The sequence below is a fragment of the Schistocerca piceifrons genome, chromosome X (genome assembly GCF_021461385.2).
Source record: "Schistocerca piceifrons isolate TAMUIC-IGC-003096 chromosome X, iqSchPice1.1, whole genome shotgun sequence".
Lineage (NCBI taxonomy): Eukaryota > Metazoa > Arthropoda > Insecta > Orthoptera > Acrididae > Schistocerca > Schistocerca piceifrons.
Genome location: NC_060149.1, coordinates 818,232,048 through 818,256,354, shown reverse-complemented (window position 1 = coordinate 818,256,354; position 24,307 = coordinate 818,232,048). Strand labels below are relative to the sequence as shown.

Below are 24,307 nucleotides of genomic sequence, written 5' to 3'. Positions count from 1 at the left end.
GTTTTCTCTAGTTTTATTACAACTTTCTCTCCCAATCCCTATGTTTCTGTTCGTAAAACTGTACAGTACGTTTTGTAAGATTTTCTTTCACAGCTGGTTATGTGTTTGAACTAGATTTCTATTCATATATGCGGCCTACCATAATATAACAAAACGTGCAGATGTTAAACGTAATCTGGAGACTTTTTCTAACAGAATACTGTACTGTCGCGTGTTATATCTTCAAAACAGAATGACCATCCTGCGAAACACGTAATTTTTGTAGCTAAACCAAGATATAATCCGATTAAATTATTTTTATTCTGATTGGTTTCACAGTCGCACCGTATTTATAAAATGGATTGTATTCAGGTGTTGCTGGTTTGCTTTTACCATACTTTTCTGCTATCGGCGTTAATAGTTCCTAGAAATTCAGCAAAATACTTTGCTGGAACTGGGAATGTTACTATCATAAGTAGGTGTCTGTTGTTCTTGCATTGATGTTAACATTATCTGTAGCGTCGTGTAAGTAGCTGCGCCCGAGTGCGTCTGGTGCTACAGCGTTTATTTCCGGAACCTGGTATTACAATACGAAGGTGCAGTGGCGACAAGAACACTTCCGCTCACAAAGAGACAGCAGCAGTGGCATGGCACTCCGCCAAGATACTTATAGTCCTCCGACGACTACAGAAATAGGTAAACTGTCATGAACATAGAAAGAACTCGTGACTATTTCCGTTACTACCCCACTACGAGACAGTGCATCCGAGCACACACAAATCTGATGTGACGTGATTGGTGTTACAGGGTGCTAAACGACGAAGTCATCAGCGTCCTCACCATATTTGTACATGCCTACTAAAATTAACGTCATCAACTGCATCGGAACTGAAACATGACTGCCAAAATAATGTAAAGGCTTCAGCGAAGACTGATGACCTCAGATGTTAAGTCCCATAGTGCTCAGTGCCCATTTGAACCATTTAGAGCTTCAGCGAATATTACTAATTGGCGTTGGATAATCTCGTCATTCGCCATAGCGTAGATCCTCACAAGAACTCTTTTCAGAGGAATTTTGTAACATCCTTCACGCACTGTGGCACATAGATCCGTCAACGATGGTGACGAAGAAAATTTGCACCGGGTTCTGTGCTGTAAAACTAAGGGCAGGTGCCGGCCGGTGTGACCGCGCGGTTAAAGGCGCTTCAGTCTGGAACCGCGTGACCGCTACGGTCGCAGGTTCGAATCCTGCCTCGGGCATGGATGTGTGTGATGTCCTTAGGTTAGTTAGGTTTAAGTAGTTCTAAGTTCTAGGGGACTGATGACCACGGAAGTTAAGTCCCATAGTGCTCAGAGCCATTTGAACCATTTTTTAAGGGCAGGAAGAATATGGTGTTCGGTCGTGTGACCGGAAGGGCGACGGGAGATGTTCAAGTTCATTCCATTTTTGTGCAATTTACGACTGAATCTGGCCAGTGGGGTGGAATGAGAGCTTTGTTCTCCGGGAAGAAACTAAGCGAGGTTGCGCATGATTAAAGCGTACGAGGCACAGATTTAGGCTTTCTGTGGTTTCCTTACATGTGGAAACACGATCCGCATTAGATTACGGCAGGCGGGTGTCGACGTTATAAGCAATAATGAATAAAAATATTAAAAAAATGACCTACAGCACTTCACACGAATGTCCTTCAACCAGACTGTGGCCGATATCCTTCGCCTTGTTTCTACAATTGGAGCATTCCAATAACTTCGATGTCGACGAAGCATTATACTCCAACATTTGTTTCTTACCTGTCATGCGATGACTTATAGCCCATTTTCTATAGGCCGTTGGGCATTCTGTTAAGTAGCAAACTGCAGGTTTGTATGTTTCAAAATTTCATTCAATCCACGAAAATGGTCATTGCTCCCATGAAATCTTGCTACAGAATTCAAGGACTCTAAATTTCGCAGAGGAAGTCATTTTCCTGCGTAGGGCTGATGTTTTATTTTGAAATATTTTATAATTTAGCAGTTAGCCCATTTCGTCACCCTTCGACATTTTCAAGCCATATTGCAGTAAAATTTTTATGCTTACAGCATATTGTGATTCATACAGAATTGTGGGGTGAACGCAACATGTGGTAACGCCCGAATAAGAGTTTCGCCCAACATAATAGATATGGCCACAAGTTCATATTTAATATGGAAAAAATGAAACTCTTACTAGGGCGCCAGTATTTTATTTTGAGACTTTGCTCGTACATTGTGTTTATTCCATTTTAGTTCAAATGGCTCTGAGCACTATGGGACTTAACATCTGTGGTCAACAGTCCCCTAGAACTTAGAACTACTTAAACCTAACTAACCTAAGGACATCACACACATCCATCCCCGAGGCAGGATTCGAACCTGCGACCGTTGCGGTCACGCGGTTCCAAACTGAAGCGCTTAGAACCGCACTGCCACACCGGCCGGCTCCATTTTAGTAGTTACGCTAACGTATTTTAGTATGTTACATATGCTTGTATAGTGAAGAAATCCGTGTGAGAGCCGCACTTCTTCATTTTACATATGGAATTTACATTTGTTCTACATGTGTCCATGCCTACTATGGTTCTGCGAAACTCTTAAAACATGTACCTTGGTAATACACACAGAGGCAAAATGAGCTAATTGCTAAGTAATGAAAGAGGTTATATTTCAAAATAAAGACCAGCCTACATAGCAAATAGTTTTCCGTTAAGAACTTGTTCTTAAACATCTAGATGTACGATGCTTAAAGCTACAATTAAAATAAATAAATGTTACGTACTACGTTTAAAAATGGCTCTGAGCACTATGGGACTTAACATCTGTGGTCATCAGTCCCCTAGAACTTAGAACTACTTAAACCTAACTAACCTAAGGACATCATACACATCCATGCCCGAGGCAGGATTCGAACCTGCGACCGTAGCGGTCACGCGGTTCCAGACTGAAGCGCCTGGAACCGCACGGCCACACCGGCCGGCCGTACTACGTTTAATTTCGATGTTCTCAAAACATTGCTACCAGTAGTAGTAGCAGTAGTAGCACTATTAATAATAATAATAATAATAATAATAATAATAATAGCGATGGTGATTCAGCTAGGAGTTTTGTGAATTCACATATACTGCACCACTTTTCTAAATTATGACCAGCTCTAGATCTGCGTATGAAGTTCGAGAAATACGACACGTTACTAAAAGAAACACCAGAAGCTTGGCAACGTATGAAGACGTTTTCTCCCGTACTCCGAACATATAGAGGGGAGCCTTTCGGGGCTGGAATAAAAAGAAAAGAGTGACTCTAAACAAATGCGCAATACGAACGAAATGAAATCAGGATGTGTCTTCCGGCGTTCGCCAAACAGTCCAGAAAGGCTTTTCCAGCCTCCCATATAAGAAGCCAGCATGGGTTGCGCCCGGATCGAAGCGGTTCGGGGGTCTCAATCGCGAGCAATATTTCCCCGCCGGTCGCCCCCCTTTCTCTAACTTGGACGCGGGCAAATTTCATATAGGACCATTAGAAGCGGGAGTTTACGTGATTTCGGAGACAATTGAATTGGGACTGGGAGCCATATATCTGAGCAGCGGCGCGATCCCGGCCGGGACTGGGCTTGATTCATTGATGGAATAACATGGGCCTCAAACACCGGCTTCGTTTTTACCTCACTTGTGGCACACTATTTCTTGCGCCTACAGCGTTACAGCCACCAGCTGTTGCGAATTTGAAGTAAAAATGTGTAATATGGAAAGACGTGAGAGAACTTTTTAAATTTATGAGCTTTTAAATTCTCTCGCGGAAGATTCTCCGCAATTTCTCGACCAATTGTCCTGCAACAAAGTGAATTTATCTACAGTGTCAGCACTTTTATTCCCGTGCTGTCTATTTACTCTTCTAGCCATTCTACAGCTGAATGTTTCGCTTAAAGTTACACGAGTTTTTCGCGAATTGAAGTTGCTTGTAATTTGCGTCACGTCATAAAAAAGGTAATAGTACTACTACAACGTTCAGGGATTCTAAATAATAGTAGTTTCCTTTTTTTTCCTACGTGTTTTTCTACTCATACTTTTATAGTTGCTGGGCAGTTGCATCTGGTAGTTTCTCTTCGCTTGATTATTTATCTCATTAATACATCCGTAGAAGTAACCTGAAATCACAAGATTTCCCGTTGTTGTGTTATTAATGTTTTTAATATAAAACAGATGATAGAAAAATAAGAAATTGAATTTGGAGACAAAACTAACATTCATAGTTCTTTCGGAAGTATTTGACTCTGCAGACAGAAAATTATCCAGGAGAGAAATAGAAACGAAGATACCCGGAATAGTTTGATTAAGTCATCCAAAGTATCTGTATCAACGCAAAAATTGTTTAAGATACTGAAAAACTCCTGTTACTCGAGAAAAAAAGAAATAAGGCAACATTTTAGTGTATCTTCAACTCTATTTCACATTCCTATCGATGATTGAGTAACTGTCTGGCTGGAAGGTAGTGTACCTCTGGGTTTAAAAACTGCAAATGAGAGGTAACTGATCACTTCACTCACAAGGACCCCCCTGAATGAGAGGTCGCAAAAGGCCAATGATGTTGACGGCATTCGACGTCCCACATATTGTTTACCATGTAGCCACAATATTGTCTGCATTGGGGTGGGGGGGAGGGGGGGACTGCAGGTATCCAATGGTGAGCACGCCGTAAGGCTACGGAGCGTAATTGAACTGCTTAGTCGACGAGTAACTCACAACAGTGCTGTTACAGTGGTGGTGGCAATGATACAAAACAGAGCAATGGCAACGATAAACAAAGCAAACATTTCATTATATCTACAACAACAGTTGCCGAAGTTGACATTTCGTTAGAAAGGTACCCCAAGAATTTCGCAGAGAGAGAAAGAAGCGGCAGATGAAATATTTGCGTTTCTGCAAGGTGATTCAGTGGACTGTGTGGTGTCTTGTATGCTCGACTGTGAGGGCAATGTACGTGAGGAGCACAATGATGGCGATAGATGTTTAACAAGTGAAAGTGATATTGAAACAGGTGTCGAGCCGTGCATTTCATCATCCTTGTCGGACCGGAAGCCACAAATGCCATGAACAATCGTTGTCCAAGGAGCGGGTAGGAAGATCACCCACAGCATAGTAAAAAAAAAAAAAAAATGAATAAAACAGTGGTACAGTATTGGAAGACGGAATATAACGAAATGTCAAACAAAGCGCCAACTTGACGGTGCATAGGAAACTCCGGAATCGGCCCGAAAATTTGTAGATGAGATAAAAAAAACTTATCTCATCGTTCAATAAGGAATTTGTTTTCAACTCCGACCAGTCGGTATTTGAAGAAGAAATGAAATTGAAAGGATCCCTAGAGATCAGAGGTACCAAGAGAGTTGTATCAAGATTAACTAACAGCAATGCCTTAAAGCATTCGTATACAATTATGTCTGTTACTCTGGATGGTATTTTGGCTGGTAAGATATTTATTATGCTGCGAGAAGTTGGAGATACTCTTGCCCCTACGATTATTTCTCGTGTGCGTGATCTTGCAAGAGCAGTAGGGATTATTTACGTCACAGGAAGCAAGAGTGGGGAAATGGGTGTAAGAGAACTACAAGTAACATATGAGCAGTATTTTTGGCCAATAGCTGGTAAAAATAACTTGCTTTTGCTTGATTCCTGATCTGCGTATAAAAATCATACTCTTTTAGAGAAAACAATTCCTCGAGAAAAGTATGTGACATTGCAGGTCATGCCACCTGGAACCACTGGACACATTCAGCCTCTGGATGTTTTTTTTTTTTTTTTTTTTCTTCCACACCTATAAAGCATTTTATCATACTATTTAAAACCTAAGTTAATGACTTTCTTAAGAAATAACCCATTTAGATTGTAGATTGACATTAACTGAATAACGCTAGACCAGTTGCCACATTTCCAGAATCTTAAGCGTTATACTCTACGTGAGAACGACAAATACGGGGATATACTTTACGATTGCAATGACTCACGAAGGTAAACCAAGGAGAAAGAGGCAAATGTTATTCTACAATAGGTTGGTGCTTCTCACGTTATAGTATTGATCGGAGTGCTTGGCCCAAAGGAAGAAGTACCTTGAAAAAGGGCTATCATCCAAAATCTAGTTCGTGAGATCGGTAAAAGACTATCGCAAAGTGGATAAAACCGACATTGCATTTAAGGAGAAAACTAGGTGCGCTGCTAAAGGAAGGATGGTGAGAGTTAAACGTCCCGCCGACAGCGCGGTCATTAGAGACAGAGCACAAGCTGCGATTACGAAAGTGCGGGGAAGGAAACCGGCCGTGCTATTTCTAAAGGAACCATCCCGGCATTTGTCTGGAGCGATTCATGGAAATCATGGAAAACCTATCTCTTGATGGTCGGACGGGCATTTGAACCGTTATCCCTCCGAATGTGAGTGCAGTGTGCTAAAAAGAACAGAAAAAATAACAGAACAATATTAAATTGAAAGATGTTCTGCAAAAGTGCGCGAGGATTCCCACACAATTTATGTACAGTTTCTCAGGCGAAAGATCTCTGAAAAGACATAGGGAAAAGGAGTGAAACTGAAACAGTTCAGACCTGGCAAGTTAAAAGATCAAAAAGAAAATGGTGTGACTTTATCATTTATCACGTGTGTGTGTGTGTGTGTGTGTGTGTGTGTGTGTGTGTGTGTGAGTGTATGGCCATTCACCAGAGTGAGAATGTGTTTTACAGTTTGCTTCATTGTAGCTGTGAGTAAGGTTTTGGTGTGAGTTATCATTCACTCTTCCTCTCTGGATTTCGAAAGCAGTCGGAGAATGAATCGGTCAGAATGAAATATAACTAGTCAGCCACGAAATCCTATCCAGTCAGCAGTGTGCGCTTATAATCATTACGATATTCGACACATCACTCGCATTGATTAGTATATTGTGATACGAACACCCACCCAGTTAGTACTCTGGCATTTTCTGGCGTCATTAGCAGTCGCATTGTATTCTCTGTGCATTTCTGTTTTAATTGAAATCGGGTTTACCGAACGTATGAAACCGTCGATACACACACTCGTCGGATTTTACGGTGTTTAATTTTAGATCGAAAGCTGATCGCTTCTGTAGCACTGATACTGCTTCGCAAGAACTTTGATGCGCAAAGTTGACATATGTCCTCACTAATCATGTAACATTAAAACCGTGTAATTAACAATTCCTTCCTCAGCATGACACTCCGAGAAACGCACTGGTTAGCTAAACGGCCTTGTTATAATGAAGTTAAACATAACTTGCAGTTTCATCCTCAGAATCATCGTTTTCCACTAATACTCAGGATATAGTCACACTTTTAAGTACCTAATAGCAAATAATACCTTTATCTACAGTTTGGAACCACCCGACCGCTACGGTCGCGGGTTCGAATCCTGCCTTGGGCATGGATGTGTGTGATGTCCTTAGGTTAGTTAGGTTTAAGCAGTTCTAAGTTCTAGGGGACTGATGACCTTAGAAGTTAAGTCCCATAGTGTTCAGAGCCATTTGAACCATAATACCTTTATCAAACCGGAAAGTCGGTAAACTGTTTGAAAAGTAGGAGGAAGAAAAAGGCAGATCGCCTTCAATATTATCATGCCAACTAAAGTACTGTGGTGTTCAGATGAAATTTCTGCTGTAGACTGCTTTATTTTTTTGGAATAAAAACGTACGGATTACACGTTTCGTCTCTCTTCACTATAATGAACAATTTGATTAAGTTGTGTAAGGTATATGCCCAGGGATATGTATATTTATATTGTGATCGTATTGCATTTCATAGCCTTCATCATGGTAAATATTCGACATAGGAAATGTCTTTCAGGTAATCTGGAAAGCCGCTGATATAACGTTCCATGAGAAATTACAGGTTCATTTAGTCAGCACGAAAGCGTCACAGAGATGATCAGCCAAATCCAGAGGCAGACGCTGCAAAAGAGGTGTTCCACATCACGGTGTGCTTTAATATGGAAGTTCCGAGAGTGTGCGTTCCTAGAAGAGTCAACAAATACAAGAAGCAATCAAACTCTCATGCGGGTATATGAGCACCGAAATATAGGCAAGGGATTAGTACGGCATTCGTGTCTTTCCGACGTGCATGCGGTAAATGCGGAAAACTTAACTATGGCGACATTATTACCAAATGCGTCCAAACAGGACCAATGTGTTGTTATTCTTTTCTTGGCCGCCGAAGGACAAAAACCGGTAGGTAGCCATCGGAGAATGAAGAATGTGTTTGGGGCAGCATATCTGTCGAAAACTAACAACTGCGACAAAGTGTGCTGCTGCTTCGTGATAACGCACGTCCCCAAGTCTCAAATGTCGTAACGCAGAAGTTAGGCCAACAAGAGTGGGAGACGCTCGAGCACCCGCCGTATTGTCCTGATCTCTCCCCCTGTGATTATAAAGCCCTCGGTCCCTTAGAAAATACCTTGAAGGGTCGACGATTTCTGTCGGACGAGGATGTGCAGCAGGCAATCACGTACTTCTTCACAAAGCATAACACAGTGTTTTACCAAACGGGTATCTTCAACCTGATGCTTCGATGGGATGATTGCCCCAATTATCACTGTGGTTTTGCATGATTGTCATGCCGATTCTGGACTGTACGGTCTTCGGTCGGATATTTTTTGATCGCCTCCGTATATATTGTTTTCTCCCACTTATATCTTCCGAAAAGGCTAAGAAGATAAAATTAGAGAGATTCGAGCCCATGCGGAGGCTTAGCGGCAATCGCTCTTCTCGCTAAATGTTCGCGACTCAAACGGGGGAAATGTCAGTGGCACACAGAATACTTTCCGCCACACACAGCAAGTTGATTTGCGGAGTGTGGATGAAGGTGTAGAAAATCTGTGCAGTGCCTTAGAGGCTTGAGCATCTCCGTCCGATATGAGTGCTGAGTGCATCCTTTACATCTTAGTTCCTCTTTTTTCTGTCGTCAGCAGCTCCAGGCAGTTCGTGGTCTCGAGGTCAGGGTTACTGACTATCCATCACGGGGTCCCGGGTTCGATTCCCACCGAGACGGGGATTTTCTCCGATCGGGATTAGGTGTGTGTGTGTTGTCTTAATCCCCATTTCATCGTCATCGACGTGCACGTCGCTGAAGTGGTGTCAAATAAAAAGACTTGTACCAGGCGATCGAACATCCCGGATGCCATACACCATTTCATTTTTATCTCCCCCTTATTCTTATTTTGTGGGCTCTCTCGCCCAGTTCCTGACGAAGAAGCCAGCTGATGTAACACCTCGAGCTTAGTGTGACTTTGTCTGTTTGTTTCGACCTTCGCTTAACCGTTTTTTTAAATAGTTTTCTGACTGGTTTGATGCGGCCCGCCACGAATTCCTCTCCTGTGCACTGTCGAAACCTCTTCAGCTCACAGTAGCAATTGCAGCTTACGTCCTCAACTATTTGCTGGCTGTATTCCATCTCTGTCTTCCTCTACAGTTTTTTCTACCCTCTACAGTTCCCTCTGGTACCATGGAAGTCATTCCCTGATGTCTTAACAGATGTCCTATCATGGTGTCCCTTTTCCTTGTCCGTGTTTTCCGCACATTCCTTTCCTCTTCGATTTTGCCCAGAACCTCCTCATTCCTTATCTTGTAAGTCCACCTAATTTTCAACATTCGTCTGTAGCACCACATCTCAAATGCTTCGATTCTCTTCTGTTCCGGTTTTCCCACAGTCCATGTTTCACTATCATACAATGCTGTGCTCCAAACGTACATTCTCAGAAATTTCTGCCTCAAATTAAGGCCTATGTTTGATACTAGTAGACTTCTATTGACCATGAATGCCCTTTTTGCCAGTGCTCCTGCTGATGTCCTCATTGCTCCGTCCGTCATTGGTTATTTTAATGCCTAGGTAACAGAATTCCTTAACTTCATGTACTTCGCGACCATCAATCTGATGTCAAGTGCCGGCCGCTGTGGCCGAGGAGTCTAGGCGCTTCAGTCCGGAACTGCGCTGCTGCTACGGTTGCAGGTTCAAATCCTGCCTCGGGCATGGATGTGTTTGATGTCCTTAGATTAGTTAGGTTTAAGTAGTTCTAAGTCTAGGGGACTGATGACCTCAGATGTTGAGTTCCAGAGTGCTTGGAGCCATTTTTTTATGTCAAGTTTCTCGCTGTTCTCATTTCAGCTACTTCTCATCACTTTCGTCTTTCTCCGATTTACGCTCAATGCAGATTCTGTACTCATTTGACTGTTCATTCCATTCAGCAGATCATTTAATTCTCCTTCACTTTCACTGAGAATAGCAATGTCATCAGCGAATCGTATCATTGGTATCCTTTCACCTTGAAATTTAATTTCACTTCTGAACCTTTCTTTTATTTCCATCATCGCTTCTTCAATGTACAGATTGAACAGCAAGGGCGGAAGACTACGTCCTTGACCTACACCGTTTTTAAGTCAGTGTTGCTGTTTTTAATGAACAAGAAAGACGAGGTGAAATCACTATTACAGAAACTTTATTGTAAGATCTCTCCGATGTAAATGTCTATCGTTCATCGGTCACCCCAGAAATCGTCTTCTTTTTTGCAGAAACCGACTGGAGAGCAATTCAGAGCACTGGAACGCGCTTCTGCTGTCTCTGCGCGAGCTCATCGAATGGGTCATCCGCAAGGACACGGAGCTCACTGGACTGGGCCCCATAGGTGGAGACGTGCCCAGCCTTCAGAAGCAGCAGGTACGTCTCAGTCTAGCGTTTGCTCGATTTTCAGCTGTCAAAAGATCCAGTGATGTGCCCCTGTTAATTCTTGGTGTGTCGAGAATGTCGTTGGCGTCAGATCATAAATTCGCATACCGTTTTACAAAAATCGGATTCAAAACGTTGCCCTTGTTCTGAATTCGCCAGATGATAAGTAAGATACCAGTCACAACTCTTTCTTCAGTTTTAACATTTTGTTGACAGGGAACCAGTAACTTCTTTAAATTCCTTAAAGCGTTTATTAATTATTCTGTCGACAGTTGCAGTATTTATATTAGGCGATTAGTTTCGAACCTTACAGGTTCATTTTCAAGCCTGACCTACTGAGGCTGTACTGACAACGCATGATCTTAATAATATACGTCAAAGTGGCAACACATCCTTTGTAAATGTTCGCACAACGAATGTCACAATCCGCACATGCCTCTTGCCAAGTCAACATCAGACTCATTTTGACTTTGTAAGAGGCATGTGTGATTTGTGACATTCATTCTGTAAACATTTATAAAGCGTGTGTTGCCACTGTAATGTTTATTATTAAGATCAGTGCTGCCTCGGTAGGCCAGGCTTGAAAATGAACCTGTAAGATTCGAAACTAGTCTCCTAATATAAGTACTGCTGACTGGATCATTAATAAACGCTTCAAGGAATTTGTCACAACGTTGATCGGAAACGAACATATTACTTGGCTGATTTTTCGAGAAAACTTCATCCAAGATCTATCTTATTCTACATGTTCGTTTTTATTCTGTAAGTCATCCAGCCGTGTTTGGCTGGATGGTATGCGGGAAGAAAGATTGTCGGTGCGAGGAGATCGGTTGTCGGTTCCCATGCGTATAATCCCATACTTCCGTACCTTTCCTTCCGTATTCATTACGCAAGATGTTCATTGAAGCGGGGACTTGGGAACTTTAGAGAGTACGACACTCTGCAATGCACAACGCTGTCTTGCCCCGTCTACCATTGGAGTTGCTTGACCGTTCCTGAGACTCTCTCGTGGCTAATCAAACTGGCGGAGAATCCGGCAATTCTTCTCGTAATTATCTTTCTTCCGCTCATTAAATCTGTATGGTAAGGATCCTAGACCGGTAAAGAATAGGTATGAGTAGGGTTAGGATTTTTATGATCTAAAAGTCACCATAAAATGCCCAAAAAATGCTGTTATGACCAAAAATTTACAACAATTTGCGCAGTAACAAAAAAGTGACTTAAGAGCAGTAAAATGAGGCAAAATTTCTGTTCTAAACTATATTATTAAGTCAGTTTATGATAATGAACTATTTATTTTAAAAAATACACATGAGAAGCAGACTAAACTAGCGTGTATTATTAACGTTATCAGACTGTAGTTAATCTGTGATTTTTTTTTTTTTTTTTGGAAACTCTCATTTTTACTTCAATTTTCGAGCTCCGAGTTGAAGTGTACAATGAATATCTTGTGCAAATTTTAAAATGAGTAAGATTTCCTATTGTCAGACAACAACATTGACACAAGGGAAGCCTGTTTGAAATGGACAATATCAGTTGAATCTAAACCTAAATGATTTAGAGAAAACATTTCATCCAATAAGATCATTGAAATGGAGCAAAATGATTGATACTCTTCCTTTTTTTTATTTCGTAACGTTCTTTCTATTTTCTTTGACACGCCTTTTCCCACTTTATCACAAACAGCTTCTAACTTATTCTCATTTTTTTCACTTGTTTTTTCTGCGTTATTAGTGGCACATCTGATTGCTTTAGAGCAGCTAAGGCAACAGGAATAAATCCAAAATCTTTTATTTACGAAAGTTTGCCTGAAATTTCATCATTAGACATTAATTCTTCGGCTAGTCCAACTGAAGCGGCCTCAGTGGTTTCGGGTGAATCAATGATGCTTTTCACAACGCTCAAGTCCCGGTAGTAATAGTTGCAGTTAAAAATCCATGACCCCGACCTTGTCAAAATGAAAGACGGTCGTGAGGAAATTTCTGAAGCTAACAACCTAATGCTGCAGCCCGTGATGGAACTTTCAAAAATACCTTTTTGACACGCCCAATTGATTTGTCAAAATCACTGAGTTTACTATGAATCTCTTCAACGACTAGGCGAGAACTAGACAATTCACATGCGCCATTTTACTGTGTAATGCTTTTAGTGAATCGGCAGCATTTAGCATAATGGGCAGCATCCGTTAAGAAGTAGTACATTTCATACGTAACATCTTCGGGTCATAGGGCACCCACAGAACTGTCGAACAATTTTCTAATGGTAGAGAAATTGAGTTCTTCTAAATGTTTACAGTTTATTATAAACCTTTCAGCTCGACCATCTTCTTCCACAATTCACACAATGACACTTGCAATATATTTTCCCAAGGATTCTGTGGTTTCAGTAATTAATACCCATATTTTTGTTTTTACCAGTCGTTGTCTGATTTGTTGCATTGTTTTTTCGTAGCTTCGGCTGATGTGGTCTTTTTCTTAATGTAGATGAATCGGGAAGGAATTTGTCTGTGTATTTCTTTAAGAATTCACGAAATTCTGTGCGGTTCGGTTACTTAGAGGAATTTGAGGACAAAGTTCTTCACAGAATGGCGTATACGACTGGCGGGATATCCTTAGGAGTGTTTGCTGTAATGTTTTTGCACCTTCAATCCGTTGTTCTACACGTTTGTGTTTCCTGTTGCCACATGCTGCTGGACGTTACATGGCTTCTCCGCAGTTACTGTTACGACGTCGCATAGTTTACAACACGGTATTTTACGATCAGTCGAAATTACTTTCTCATCAACTGTTGTACTTTTCCTTCAGCACTTTGCTTCACTTCAGGCAGTTTTTGTGAACTGTGCTGCACACAAAGTCGACTTCAACAAAATTGAATAACAAAATGAGACACTCGGTTACAGTCCAGGGTCCAGAATGGCTTAAACAGCTACCTGCTCATAAGTAACAAGAGCCCACACAAACTCAGTGCTGCGTAAAGGTGAAGTCCATATTGTGAATTCTAAGGAAATGTGGGAGGAACGTAGATATTTGCCACATTACAGGAAAAAAAGTGAGATGCGATATTCTACATCTACATCCATACTCCGCAAACCACCTGACGGTGTGTGGCGGAGGGTACCTTGAGTACCTCTATCGGTTCTCCCTTCTATTCCAGTCTCGTATTGTTCGTGGAAAGGACTGTCGGTATGCCTCTGTGTGGGCTCTAATCTCTCTGATTTTATCCTCATGGTCTCTTTGCGAGATATACGTAGGAGGGAGCAATATACTGCTTGACTCCTCGGTGAAGGTATGTTCTCGAAACTTCAACAAAAGCCCGTACCGAGCTACTGAGCGTCTCTCCTGCACAATTTTCCACTGGAGTTTATCTATCATCTCCGTAACGCTTTCGCCATTACTAAATGATCCTGTAACGAAGCACGCTGCTCTCCGTTGGATCTTCTCTATCTCTTCTATCAATCCTATCTGGTACGGATCCCACACTGCTGAGCAGTATTCAAGCAGTGGGCGAACAAGAGTACTGTAACCTATTTCCTTTGTTTTCGGATTGCATTTCCTTAGAATTCTTCCAATGAATCTCAGTCTGGGATCTGCTGTACGGACGATCAACCTTATATGATCATTCCATTTTAAATCACTCCTAATGCGTACTCCCAGAAAATTTATGGAATTAACTGCTTCCAGTTGTTGACCTGCTATATTGTAGCTAAATGATAAGGGATCTTTCTTTCTATGTATTCGCAGCACATTACACTTGTCTACATTGAGATTCAATCGCCATTGCCTGTACCATGCGTCAATTCGCTGAAGATCCTCCTGCATTTCAGTAAAATTTTCCACTGTTACAACCTCTCGTTATACCATAGCATCATCCGCAAAAAGCCTCAGTGAATATTCTGGGAAATGTGAGCGCCGAAGAAAGAAATTACGTGAGAAAAGTTCTTTAGTTCTCGAAATAATGAAAATGTAATGAATACGATAATTCAATTATTACAGACCGATTAAAATTACTTGATAGTTTTCGTGTGTCACTTGCTGCTACCCTGTTGTCATATCGGCTGCCGGCTACCGCTCGGTTGTAGGTGACACGAAAACACGACGGGTCGCTTCACAAATGCTGTTAATGTGTAACGCAGAGCAATGTTGGAAGTGGCCGCTGCGACGTATGTCGGAAGTGCGACTGATTTTAAGTGACCAGTGGCTAAACTGCCGCAGACGGCACGTTTTGTAGCCTTGAATTTAAACTCGTGTCCCAAGCTAACCACAACCTCGTGATGTGCAGTGTATCCGACAAAATGGCAGTCAGCAATCTGCGACAGGACTAAAGTAATGATCACTTTGTTCACGGCTAGTAAAGCTAACCTTTACGTGCAAATTGAAGACAGAAAAAAATCAGTTTCAGCACTAAAAGTAAAGTTTCATTTTTCGCTAACATAGGTACGAACAACACGCATATATTACGGAGATGCTTCGGGAACTCAAATGGGAATCACTGGAGAGAACGCGACGTTCCTTTCGAGGAGCAGTATTGAAAAAATTTAGAGAACCGGTATTTGAAGCTGACTGCAGAACATACATTTTGCTTAAGGACCATGACGATAAGATAAGAGAGATAAGGGTTTGTGCGGAGACATAGACAGTCGTTTTTACGTCGCTCTGTTTGCGAGTGGAACAGAAAAGGAAATGACTAGTAGTGGTACAGCCTCTGCCACGCACTGTACGGTGACTTGAGGAGTATATGTGTAGATTTCGATGTACCTGAAATTATGCTGACGCTAGCTACTCGTGCTGCCGCGTTGCCAACCGATGATCAGTCCCCGTTGACATTTGGTTGCAGATTATAAGCGACACAGGCAGATTCCAGACGTAAAAAGAATGCTAGGAGGAGAAGAAAGAGCACATAAGAAAGTGAATACGATGATGAAAATAGGACTCCAAAGTATTAGAAATAAAAAAAATTGCATTTAAGTTGTGATCTGAGGCTTTCCCGGCGAATGTGCTGTACCCAAGGTTCTCGGGTGTCGAGCCGGATCCGATCGTCGAAGTTCCACGACATATCGGCGAATAACCGTTCCGCCATCATCAGGTGGTGCTGGTGATTCGCTCGCAACAAGCGGGAAATCAGGTTTCGAGTCCCAGTCCGGCACATATTTTCATTGTCTCATTCCATTATAGGGGTAACGGTTGTCCATATTCGCAACTGCGAATACATGCATGAATGTCGGAAGAAACTTTGCTTCGTATTTCTGAATAACACAGGCACTGCTGTGCGTATTCTCAGCGTAAGGTCTGTACGCCAACCATTGCGCTATGCCACAACACTGGGTGAAGCAGTTATGTGTTGAGCCTTCAAAACTTTGGTTTCACGCAATGTCGTGCGAAGCTTATCTAACGTAAACCGATCCCTGCGATTATGATAACTGCATATGTGACGCTGAATCGCGTCATGCGCGGAAGTATCCAGCAGTGTTTGGTCAGTGCTGTAAGATGTGTGTATTTCATTTTCATTGTGTGTGTGTGTGTGTGTGTGTGTGTGTGTGTGTGTGTGTGTTTGTGTTTTGCTTTTGGTGTGGTTGTCATGTGTGATGAAATACGAAATAAAAGTTCCAGAACCGTGATTCAGGATCCAAACGTACCAAGAAAGAAAGCCTGACAAGGAACTGGAAGTGGACTGAGAAATTGTTGTGACAGTTTGGCAACGGTGAGCGGTTCGTGCATGACATTGGGCGCTGTGATTAGAGTGAACCAGCTCCAACACCTGAAGCGTTAACTATCAAGTAATTTTTTGATTGTGTTCGTGTCGGGTCTCCAGCCGGAACAACCGTCATCTGGACACAATATTTTGGCGGTTCACCTGGCCGCCATCTTCAGCCGAGTAGGCCGTCGCAACAACTCGCCGGAACTGAAATGAAACACGCCGCGGCGGCTCCTGCCCTGTAGCGACAGACACAACAGCGCACCGGTGGTGAAAGCTCGCGGAAACGATAAATCGATAACAAACGCTATTGACAGTTTTTGATGACAGAAAAAAGGCTCGTTGTTTCTTAATGTCAAACAGAACAGGTTTCCAACTCTTACTTAAAGGATACCCATTATCTCTGTTTATAATATTGTTAGATAGCCGGATTTCAGTGGCTTCTTTCACTGCACAGTCCCAGTACCGCGACGCACGGGCAACCACTTGTGTCTCATCGTACAACATTTTATGTCCTTCAGTAAGACAATGTGCAGCCACTGCTGATTTTTCTAGCTGAAATCAACGCGTTTGGCGATGATGGTCCACGCAACGATCCAGGACCGTACGAATCGTTTGTCCAATGTAGGCTTTCCCACAATGCAGGGAATCTTGTAGACCCCTGGAAAGTTCACGGAGCCACATCAAGTAATTTTAGTCGGACAGTAAAGTATACTCCATCAGAGAGAATTGACCACATATGCATAAATATGACTGAATAAATTACAGTAATTCGTGTAGTTTTTTTCATAAGAAGCATTTATATGTATTTAAGGAATATGTCAGTTCAAAATGGTTCAAATGGCTCTGAGCACTATGGGACTTAACATCTGTGGTCATCAGTCCCCTGGAACTTAGAACTACTTAAACCTAACCAACCTAAGGACATCAGACACATCCATGCCCGAGGCAGGATTCGAACCTGCGACCGTAGCAGTCCCGCGGTTCCGGACTGCGCGCCTAGAACCACTAGACCACCGCGGCCGGCAATATGTCAGCCCTACCGAAAAGTATGTGCTCTGTCATAAAAACCCTATGTATGAGCGACTGTTGAATTACATTATGTTAGGATGTTGCCGATGATGCTAAGACTATTCCAGTCGAATCGTAGTTTCTGTCCGCTAGAACCTATTGCAACGAAGTTGTTTTCTGTCTCCTACTATTGTGACATAATCAGTGACGTAACCAAACACGATCTTATTGTAACACACTCGAAGATCGATCCACATATGATTTAAAAATCTCCCGAATTTGTTAGAGAGTGAGAATAAAACGCTTGGGTATGCGTCTGGTCATAACTACACGCATATTGGCTTTGAATCCAGCATTCACGTTTTAGTGTAAGCGGACGACCCTGAGTCGGAGGAACACGATCAATCGTTTGCAGTACGGCTGATGAAGTTCTGTGTATGACGTCGAGATTGCTGTATTGTCCATAATTACGCAATAGGCATAGAGCAAATGAATGACAGGCAGCAGCGGCCTGCGTAGTTAGTTCCGTTGTTCCGTTAATTACGAACGGTCATCACCGAAGCGTACAATATGAGCACTGTGCCTGTGTTTCATGCCGCAGGAACGATGTGTGCACCGTGTAGACACTTCCCTACAAAGAGCCATGCACCCTTGTTCAGTATTGATTTCTTCCAAACGGAATCGACTTAGACGTCTCTTCTGAAATGAGATTGGAGGTATTCTTCTCTCTCATGAAACCATATTAGACATCATTAGGTTTGTTATATACGAGTAAATGCGTGGAAAGTTAATGAAATACTTCACCTCTTCTTTCTCTACGCATATTTTTCTCACACACAAAGGTTTTAGTGAGGTGAAGCGCCTTGGAAATTAAGAATGGCTTTATTGTACACGTAAACACTTTAGATTGAAATGTGTTGTTCGTAAGAATTTGTAGCTGCTGTGTCAACTGAATAACACTTTGGTTCGCAAACGCGAGAGGGTAGCTCGAGACAGTAATTTCACTACAAAAACATGGTCTTTGTGGGCAAAACTATGTTTTTTTTTCTTTTGGTATATGTTGTTCTTGCCAGATATGGTGCGTTAAATATTAGTTATGCGATATCAAGCACCGTGGAATGTGTTTAAAATTTGTCTCAGAGGTGCCTACAACCTTTTTCTGTAATGGTGCAAAAGCTTGGCACCCAGCTACGTCACCGTCGGGCTCGGCGACACGTGCTAATAAAAGGTCAGAGCCCACAAGTTCATGTGAGGTGTGAGGTAGTTTAATGATGCCACATTGGCACCAAATGTCACCAAACCTCGGCCCAACGCCACTGTGGACGTGTTACGCTATGGGAAGGTCGCTGGATTCACTCTTACCCACAGTTCGCACCTTCGTTTGACGCCTCTGCGGTGAATGTCAGAACCCCGACGCCTAGCGTAGAAATCATGTTGATTTGTAATTGGTGACCCAGGGAAAATTTTGAACACACCACCACTAAGGTTCAAAATGGCTCTGAGCACTATGGGACTTAACATCTGAGGTCATCAGTCCCCTAGAACGTAGAACTACTTAAACCTAACTAACCCAAGGACATCACACACATCCATGCCCGAAGCAGGATTCGAACCTGCGACCGTAGCAGTCGCGTGGTTCCAGACTGAAGCGCCTAGAACCGCTCGGCCACAGCGGCCGGCTACGATATACAACAGACAAATTTTGCCACTGTTGGCGCCCTCTGAACGACTCAACCCCTTCCTACGGACATGACAAAGCTGTATCCACATTGAACATGACCTCACCCCATTGGAATATAGCGTGACCGTAAGTTTTGGTATACAGGGTGGAAACACTAGGGATCGTTTAAACCCATCCGACGAAGTTTGATCGTGATCCGCAACAGAAAAGGGTGTTTCTGTTTTTTCATCCCTCACTTCTCACGCCTTCCTGTGCAGTGTGTACGGAAGATTGACATGCACGTGAATGAAATGACAAAGGATACCTTTAAGACCCTCCCCAGTTCGGCAACACCATTGGTGGCACTCGAGCACCTTTGTTGGGGACTGTTAAAATTCTCTCTCCAGAGATGCTTATTCACCGATCCCTACCCACAGGCGGGACAAGCAACCCGCTCTACACTAGCGTCTGCTGACCGCATGGGAAATCAGAGAGGTAGCGAATGCGTTGTCTGTCTAGTCGGCGGGTAGAGATACAGCGTGACAACTTGTGGACTACATTGAATAAAATCGTCATAACTTCTGAAGCGTTTGCGTCAAGACGTTCAAGCTGCACGGTTGGCCGTGGGGCATGACGGGAATTAGTATGCGCATGCATGCATGCATGGTTTAGCGATGAAGCCCATTTTCAGTTGGTTGGGTCTGTCAGCAAGGAAAATTGGCGTGTTTGGGGGACTGAGAAACCGCATTTCGCAATCGATAAGTCTCGCCACCCTCAACGGGTGACTGTGGTGTGCAATTTCCAGTCACAGAATAACCGGTGCGATATTCCTTGATGGCACGGTGACTACCAAACGGTACGTGAAGGTTTTGGAAGATGATTTCATCCCCGGTACCCAAAGAGACCTTGATTTCGACGAGATGTGATTCATGCAAGACGGAGCTCGACGCCATCGAAGCAGGAGATTGATGTCCTGGAGGAGTACTTTGGGGACAGCATTCTGGCTCTGTGATACCCAGAGGCGACTGGCATGAGCCTCGATTGGCCGCCTTATTCTCCGGATCAGAACACATGCGACTCCTTTTGTGGGGCTATTTTAAAGAAAAGATGTACATCAATAACAGCAAAACCATTGCTGAGGTGAAAACAGCCATTTAAGAGGTCAACGTCAGCATCGATGTTTCGACACTTCAGCGGGTCACGCAGAATTTCGGTATTCGCCTGCGCCACTTCATCACCAATGATGGCAGGCATATCGCACATGTCATAACCTAAATCCGAATGTATTTAGTAACGTTTACGTGTTGAATAAGGGCAACGGCCTTGCCGCAGTGGATACACCGGTTCCCGTCAGATCACCGAAGTTAAGCGTTGTCGGGCGTGGTCTGCACTTGGATGGGTGACCATCCGGGCCGCCATGTGCTGTTGCCATTTTTCGGGGTGCACTCAGCCTCGTGATGCCAACTGAGGAGTTACTCGACCGAATAGTAGCGGCTCCGTTTCAAAGAAAACTATCATAACGACCGGGAGTGCGGTGTGCTGACCACACGCCCCTCCTATCCGCATCCTCAGTTGTGGATGACACGGCGGTCGGATGGTCCCGATGGGCCACTTGTGACCTGAAGACGGAGTGCTTTTACGTGTTAAATAAATTGTGTGCACGCCGTAGTTTGTAACTAATTTACGTTTTTTTTCATATTGTTCAATAATTGTCACCCTCTAGGTAGACGGATATCTCTGTAGAAAGACATTTTTAAAGTGCCCAACAAAGGTGCGCGGGTGGCACTGACGCTGTTGCTGAAATGGGAGGCCTCAGAGAGACCTATTGCCGTTTTATTCACGTACGTTTCAGTGTCACATCCCCTCTTACATACGTCACAGAGGGGTGAAAAAGACTAAACAACATTTTTCTGCTTCTGATCGTGCTCAGATTTCCTCGAATGGTTTTGACTGTCCCTAGTGGCTCCATCGTGTATACCAAAGCAAAACTTACAGTTACGCTATACTCCAAAGGGATGAGAGCACTTCGTTATGGTTCCAGCCTACCGATGCCCTTATAAACGGGTTGAAATGTCGTCGCGGGGGGGAAGCGGTGTCAGCAGTGTAAAATCTGTCAAGAACGTCGTCCTGTTGTACATGACACTGCAAACTATCGTTTTCGAGGACGAAACCACCCCTTTGGAAGGGGTGGTTTCATTCACACCTCCTGAGGCATTTTCGTGTCGATTCTGGGCGGTCGTGTGTTAGAAATGTTTTTTCTCTGCTAGAAACCTGTTTGATTTTGGTACTAGAAGTCGCGGTTCTGTTCTCCGTGGCTGAGGCGTCAAACGAAGGGGTGAAATGCGGGTAAGAGGGTGTGTGGCGACCTTCCCATCGTGTGACGCGTCCACGGTGGCATTGGGCCGAATTTTAATGCCAATGTAAGACCATAAAAACACCTTACAGCTCACATGATATCAGCTCTGGCCTTTCTTGCGCATGTGTCGACACCTTGCTGCTTGAAGCTTCGTCGAGCACGAGGGTGACGCCCCAAAGTGGCAGGCGCCACGCTTCGGCGCCGTTACAGAGGAGGGTTGCAGCCACCTTTGAGCCAATTTCTACGTTGCAATGGGAGACAATTACGGCGTTTCGAATAAGTTATCTTCTAATCATGTTGCGCAGCGTAGTTGGAGCGTAAGAGAAGGTGGAACGCGGTACAGGACCTTTTATAGGTGTAATTCATTACCATTTACACAATGTCCCGAAGCAATTGTCAACAATTTGATACACAAATAAAAGGAAGCGTTAGCTTCCCATTTTAGTTAGCTGATTACTTTTCTTTCTTTTGAGTAATGTAATTGTTTCAAGAGGCGAGTAACGGAGGTTCGTCGTCTTCTCTTTTTTTCAAAATTTAATGTAGAAGAAATCTATTAGCTTTCACTTTCGTTTTGTTCTCATTCCAGAATTTCAAAGTAAAATTATTTCAATTAATAGAGCTGTGAAACTTATTGGCATGGGAGACCAGCGTTATTTCCAGCCTGTTTCACATCTAGCACGGACTGTAGCGACACAGAAATGATAAACGAAATCGATCTGGTTCAGACACCTCCTCAGTAATCCTACATAGCGCTCTCCTTAATTCACGCTGAATAAATTAATAATGGCCGTCGTAGGTTAGCGCTCTGAGAGAAGGTAATTAAAGTGGTGTTCTTGGAGATGATACTACCGCCAGAGGATTCCAAAAATTGTTGAAGATGGCGTTCCGTCTCCGTGGCTCCTGCCTTCAGAATGATGGCATCATCGGCACTGATGAAGCAGCTGCCTGCATGCAGTGGCGGTCGGCCAGAAGATCATTGCTCTACGATGAAATGTCAACCCACCTTAAACCCAATCTACAGGATGGACATCCACAGTGTTGCACTGTAAGGCACTGATTGTTTGCTGATACATCGGCCACTAAAAAGGACCAAGTTCTAACAGAAGCACATGTGATCCATTTCATAGTTGGAATTTTCCTTATCGAACTTACCTCGAAAAACAGTATTCGACAGAGACTGAAAACGTGTTCAATTATAGAACAAGTGTGCATCGCTGGAAGCTACTGGCCGCCGACCACATGGATGTACAGGGTTTAATAGGTATAAGTGCAGACATTTCTATTGGTGTCTGAGGCCGATGTACTGAACAACATTACATCAGTATTTACTTTCTTTGCAGACAATAATTATATCAATTACGAGTAGCACGTTTTTAGGTTGGTCAGTACTTCCAAGTTCATGTGGCAAGAGCAAGCCATTGTACCTTATTTTTGCATGGGCAGCATGTCAGGTGTTCAAATGTGGACACATGGACACAAAACGGTTAGTCTATACTGGAGGGTAGGCCACTTACTTTTTGGAGTTATGGCCATGCAGAAAACATCAGGTCGTAAAGTTCGTGATGTGACGTTTGTGGGAAGACTGTTCGATGCATAGAAAAGAACAACCAACAAAATCATGCGTGTACATGTTTTAGTGGAAGTGGTGATAGTGAACCTTCACTGGCCCATTTAGGGAAAGTGGATTACTGATTCCAGTTCTGTGAAACAATAGACATTGACTAGGTATAGTGCACTATCACTAGTGAATGTATACCTTCACTGCCAAGAGGTAAGGAATGTGAACCATGGCTGTAGTAACAAACAGTCGTACTTAGAAAGTTGCGTTTATCACCTGTAGTTTGAAAACAGTCATAGTATGTAAAATTCATTGATTTAAGCACGGAGGTGCACCAAGGGACCTTGAGTTGCACAACACATTTTTGTTTCTGCAAAAGCATTTCACAGCCTGACATTTTTGCTGGCAGTTGCATTTGAAGAATCCCTGGCCGTTTCCCATCGACTGAGACGTCGCAACTGTTCTCAGAGCAACAGTTTTCTCTGCTGGAACTTCCTCCTCTAAGATTATTCTTAGTACTGATCTGGGACATGAAACAAAATGTTGCAGTTGTAGCCGCAGTGGCATATCGTATTGTCCCTTCCATAATTATTTAAAAACAAACAATATATTACCATGCGTGTAGTTGGCTCAGCACATCATCTCTCGTCCCGATTCGGTAGAAGCCATCGGCCGTGGTCTCGAGGGAGACACCCAAGATGGACCTGGCATCTCCTCTTCCTCTATCGAAGTCGGGAACTGGAACTGCCACAGTACAGCCCTTTTCCACTGTTGGACAGCAGCGATCCAAGCACTGCCGCACTCTTTGCGCTTGTTCTTCTAAGTACTTGTACGCTTCAGTCCTGTGTTCTTGAGTAGCACGAGTTGACTCGTCTAAATCAGTCAGGCAGTAGTCATTTTTGTCAGGAATACTTACTTTCTCTCTGTTCTCAACCTCTATTCCTGTTGGTATGTTATCGTCTTGCAATGGAGATTTACGGTGATCATTATCCTGCAACGTTTCAGTCCCTGTCTCACTGCTAACACTCATTTGATTAATTATATTTTCAAGGTCATTCTCAGAGTGAACATTCATCAGTGCTTTAGCAGGGAAACTTGTTGAAAACAAACCGTGTTTAGGAGGACAGCCAAACATAGCTTCGTACAGAGATCTTTTAATTCAAAAACGTACAGTGCTATTCTTCATTAGCGGCACAAATCTTAATGCACGGCTCCACTCCGTGGTGGTGTGCTCCGGCATCCATGTAGTTAGCATATTTTTTATGTCCTGATTTGCTCGCTCTACGCTGCCTTTGATCCGACTGTGTCCTGGTTTACCGTGGACAATCTTA

The 24,307-nt window shown here is 43.1% G+C and overlaps 1 protein-coding gene and 1 pseudogene across 1 annotated transcript in view; both read left to right on the top strand.

Annotated features, from left to right (window-relative positions):
• LOC124721679 (dystrophin-like) overlaps nucleotides 1–24,307 on the top strand; it is a 286,684-nt gene that overhangs the window by 56,466 nt on the left and 205,911 nt on the right. Inside the window, exon 3 of the mRNA XM_047246753.1 lies at nucleotides 10,547–10,691. Coding sequence (XP_047102709.1) covers nucleotides 10,547–10,691 — 145 coding nt within the window. The remainder of the gene's footprint in view (nucleotides 1–10,546; nucleotides 10,692–24,307) is intronic.
• On the top strand, nucleotides 20,376–20,493 carry LOC124723462 (annotated as a pseudogene).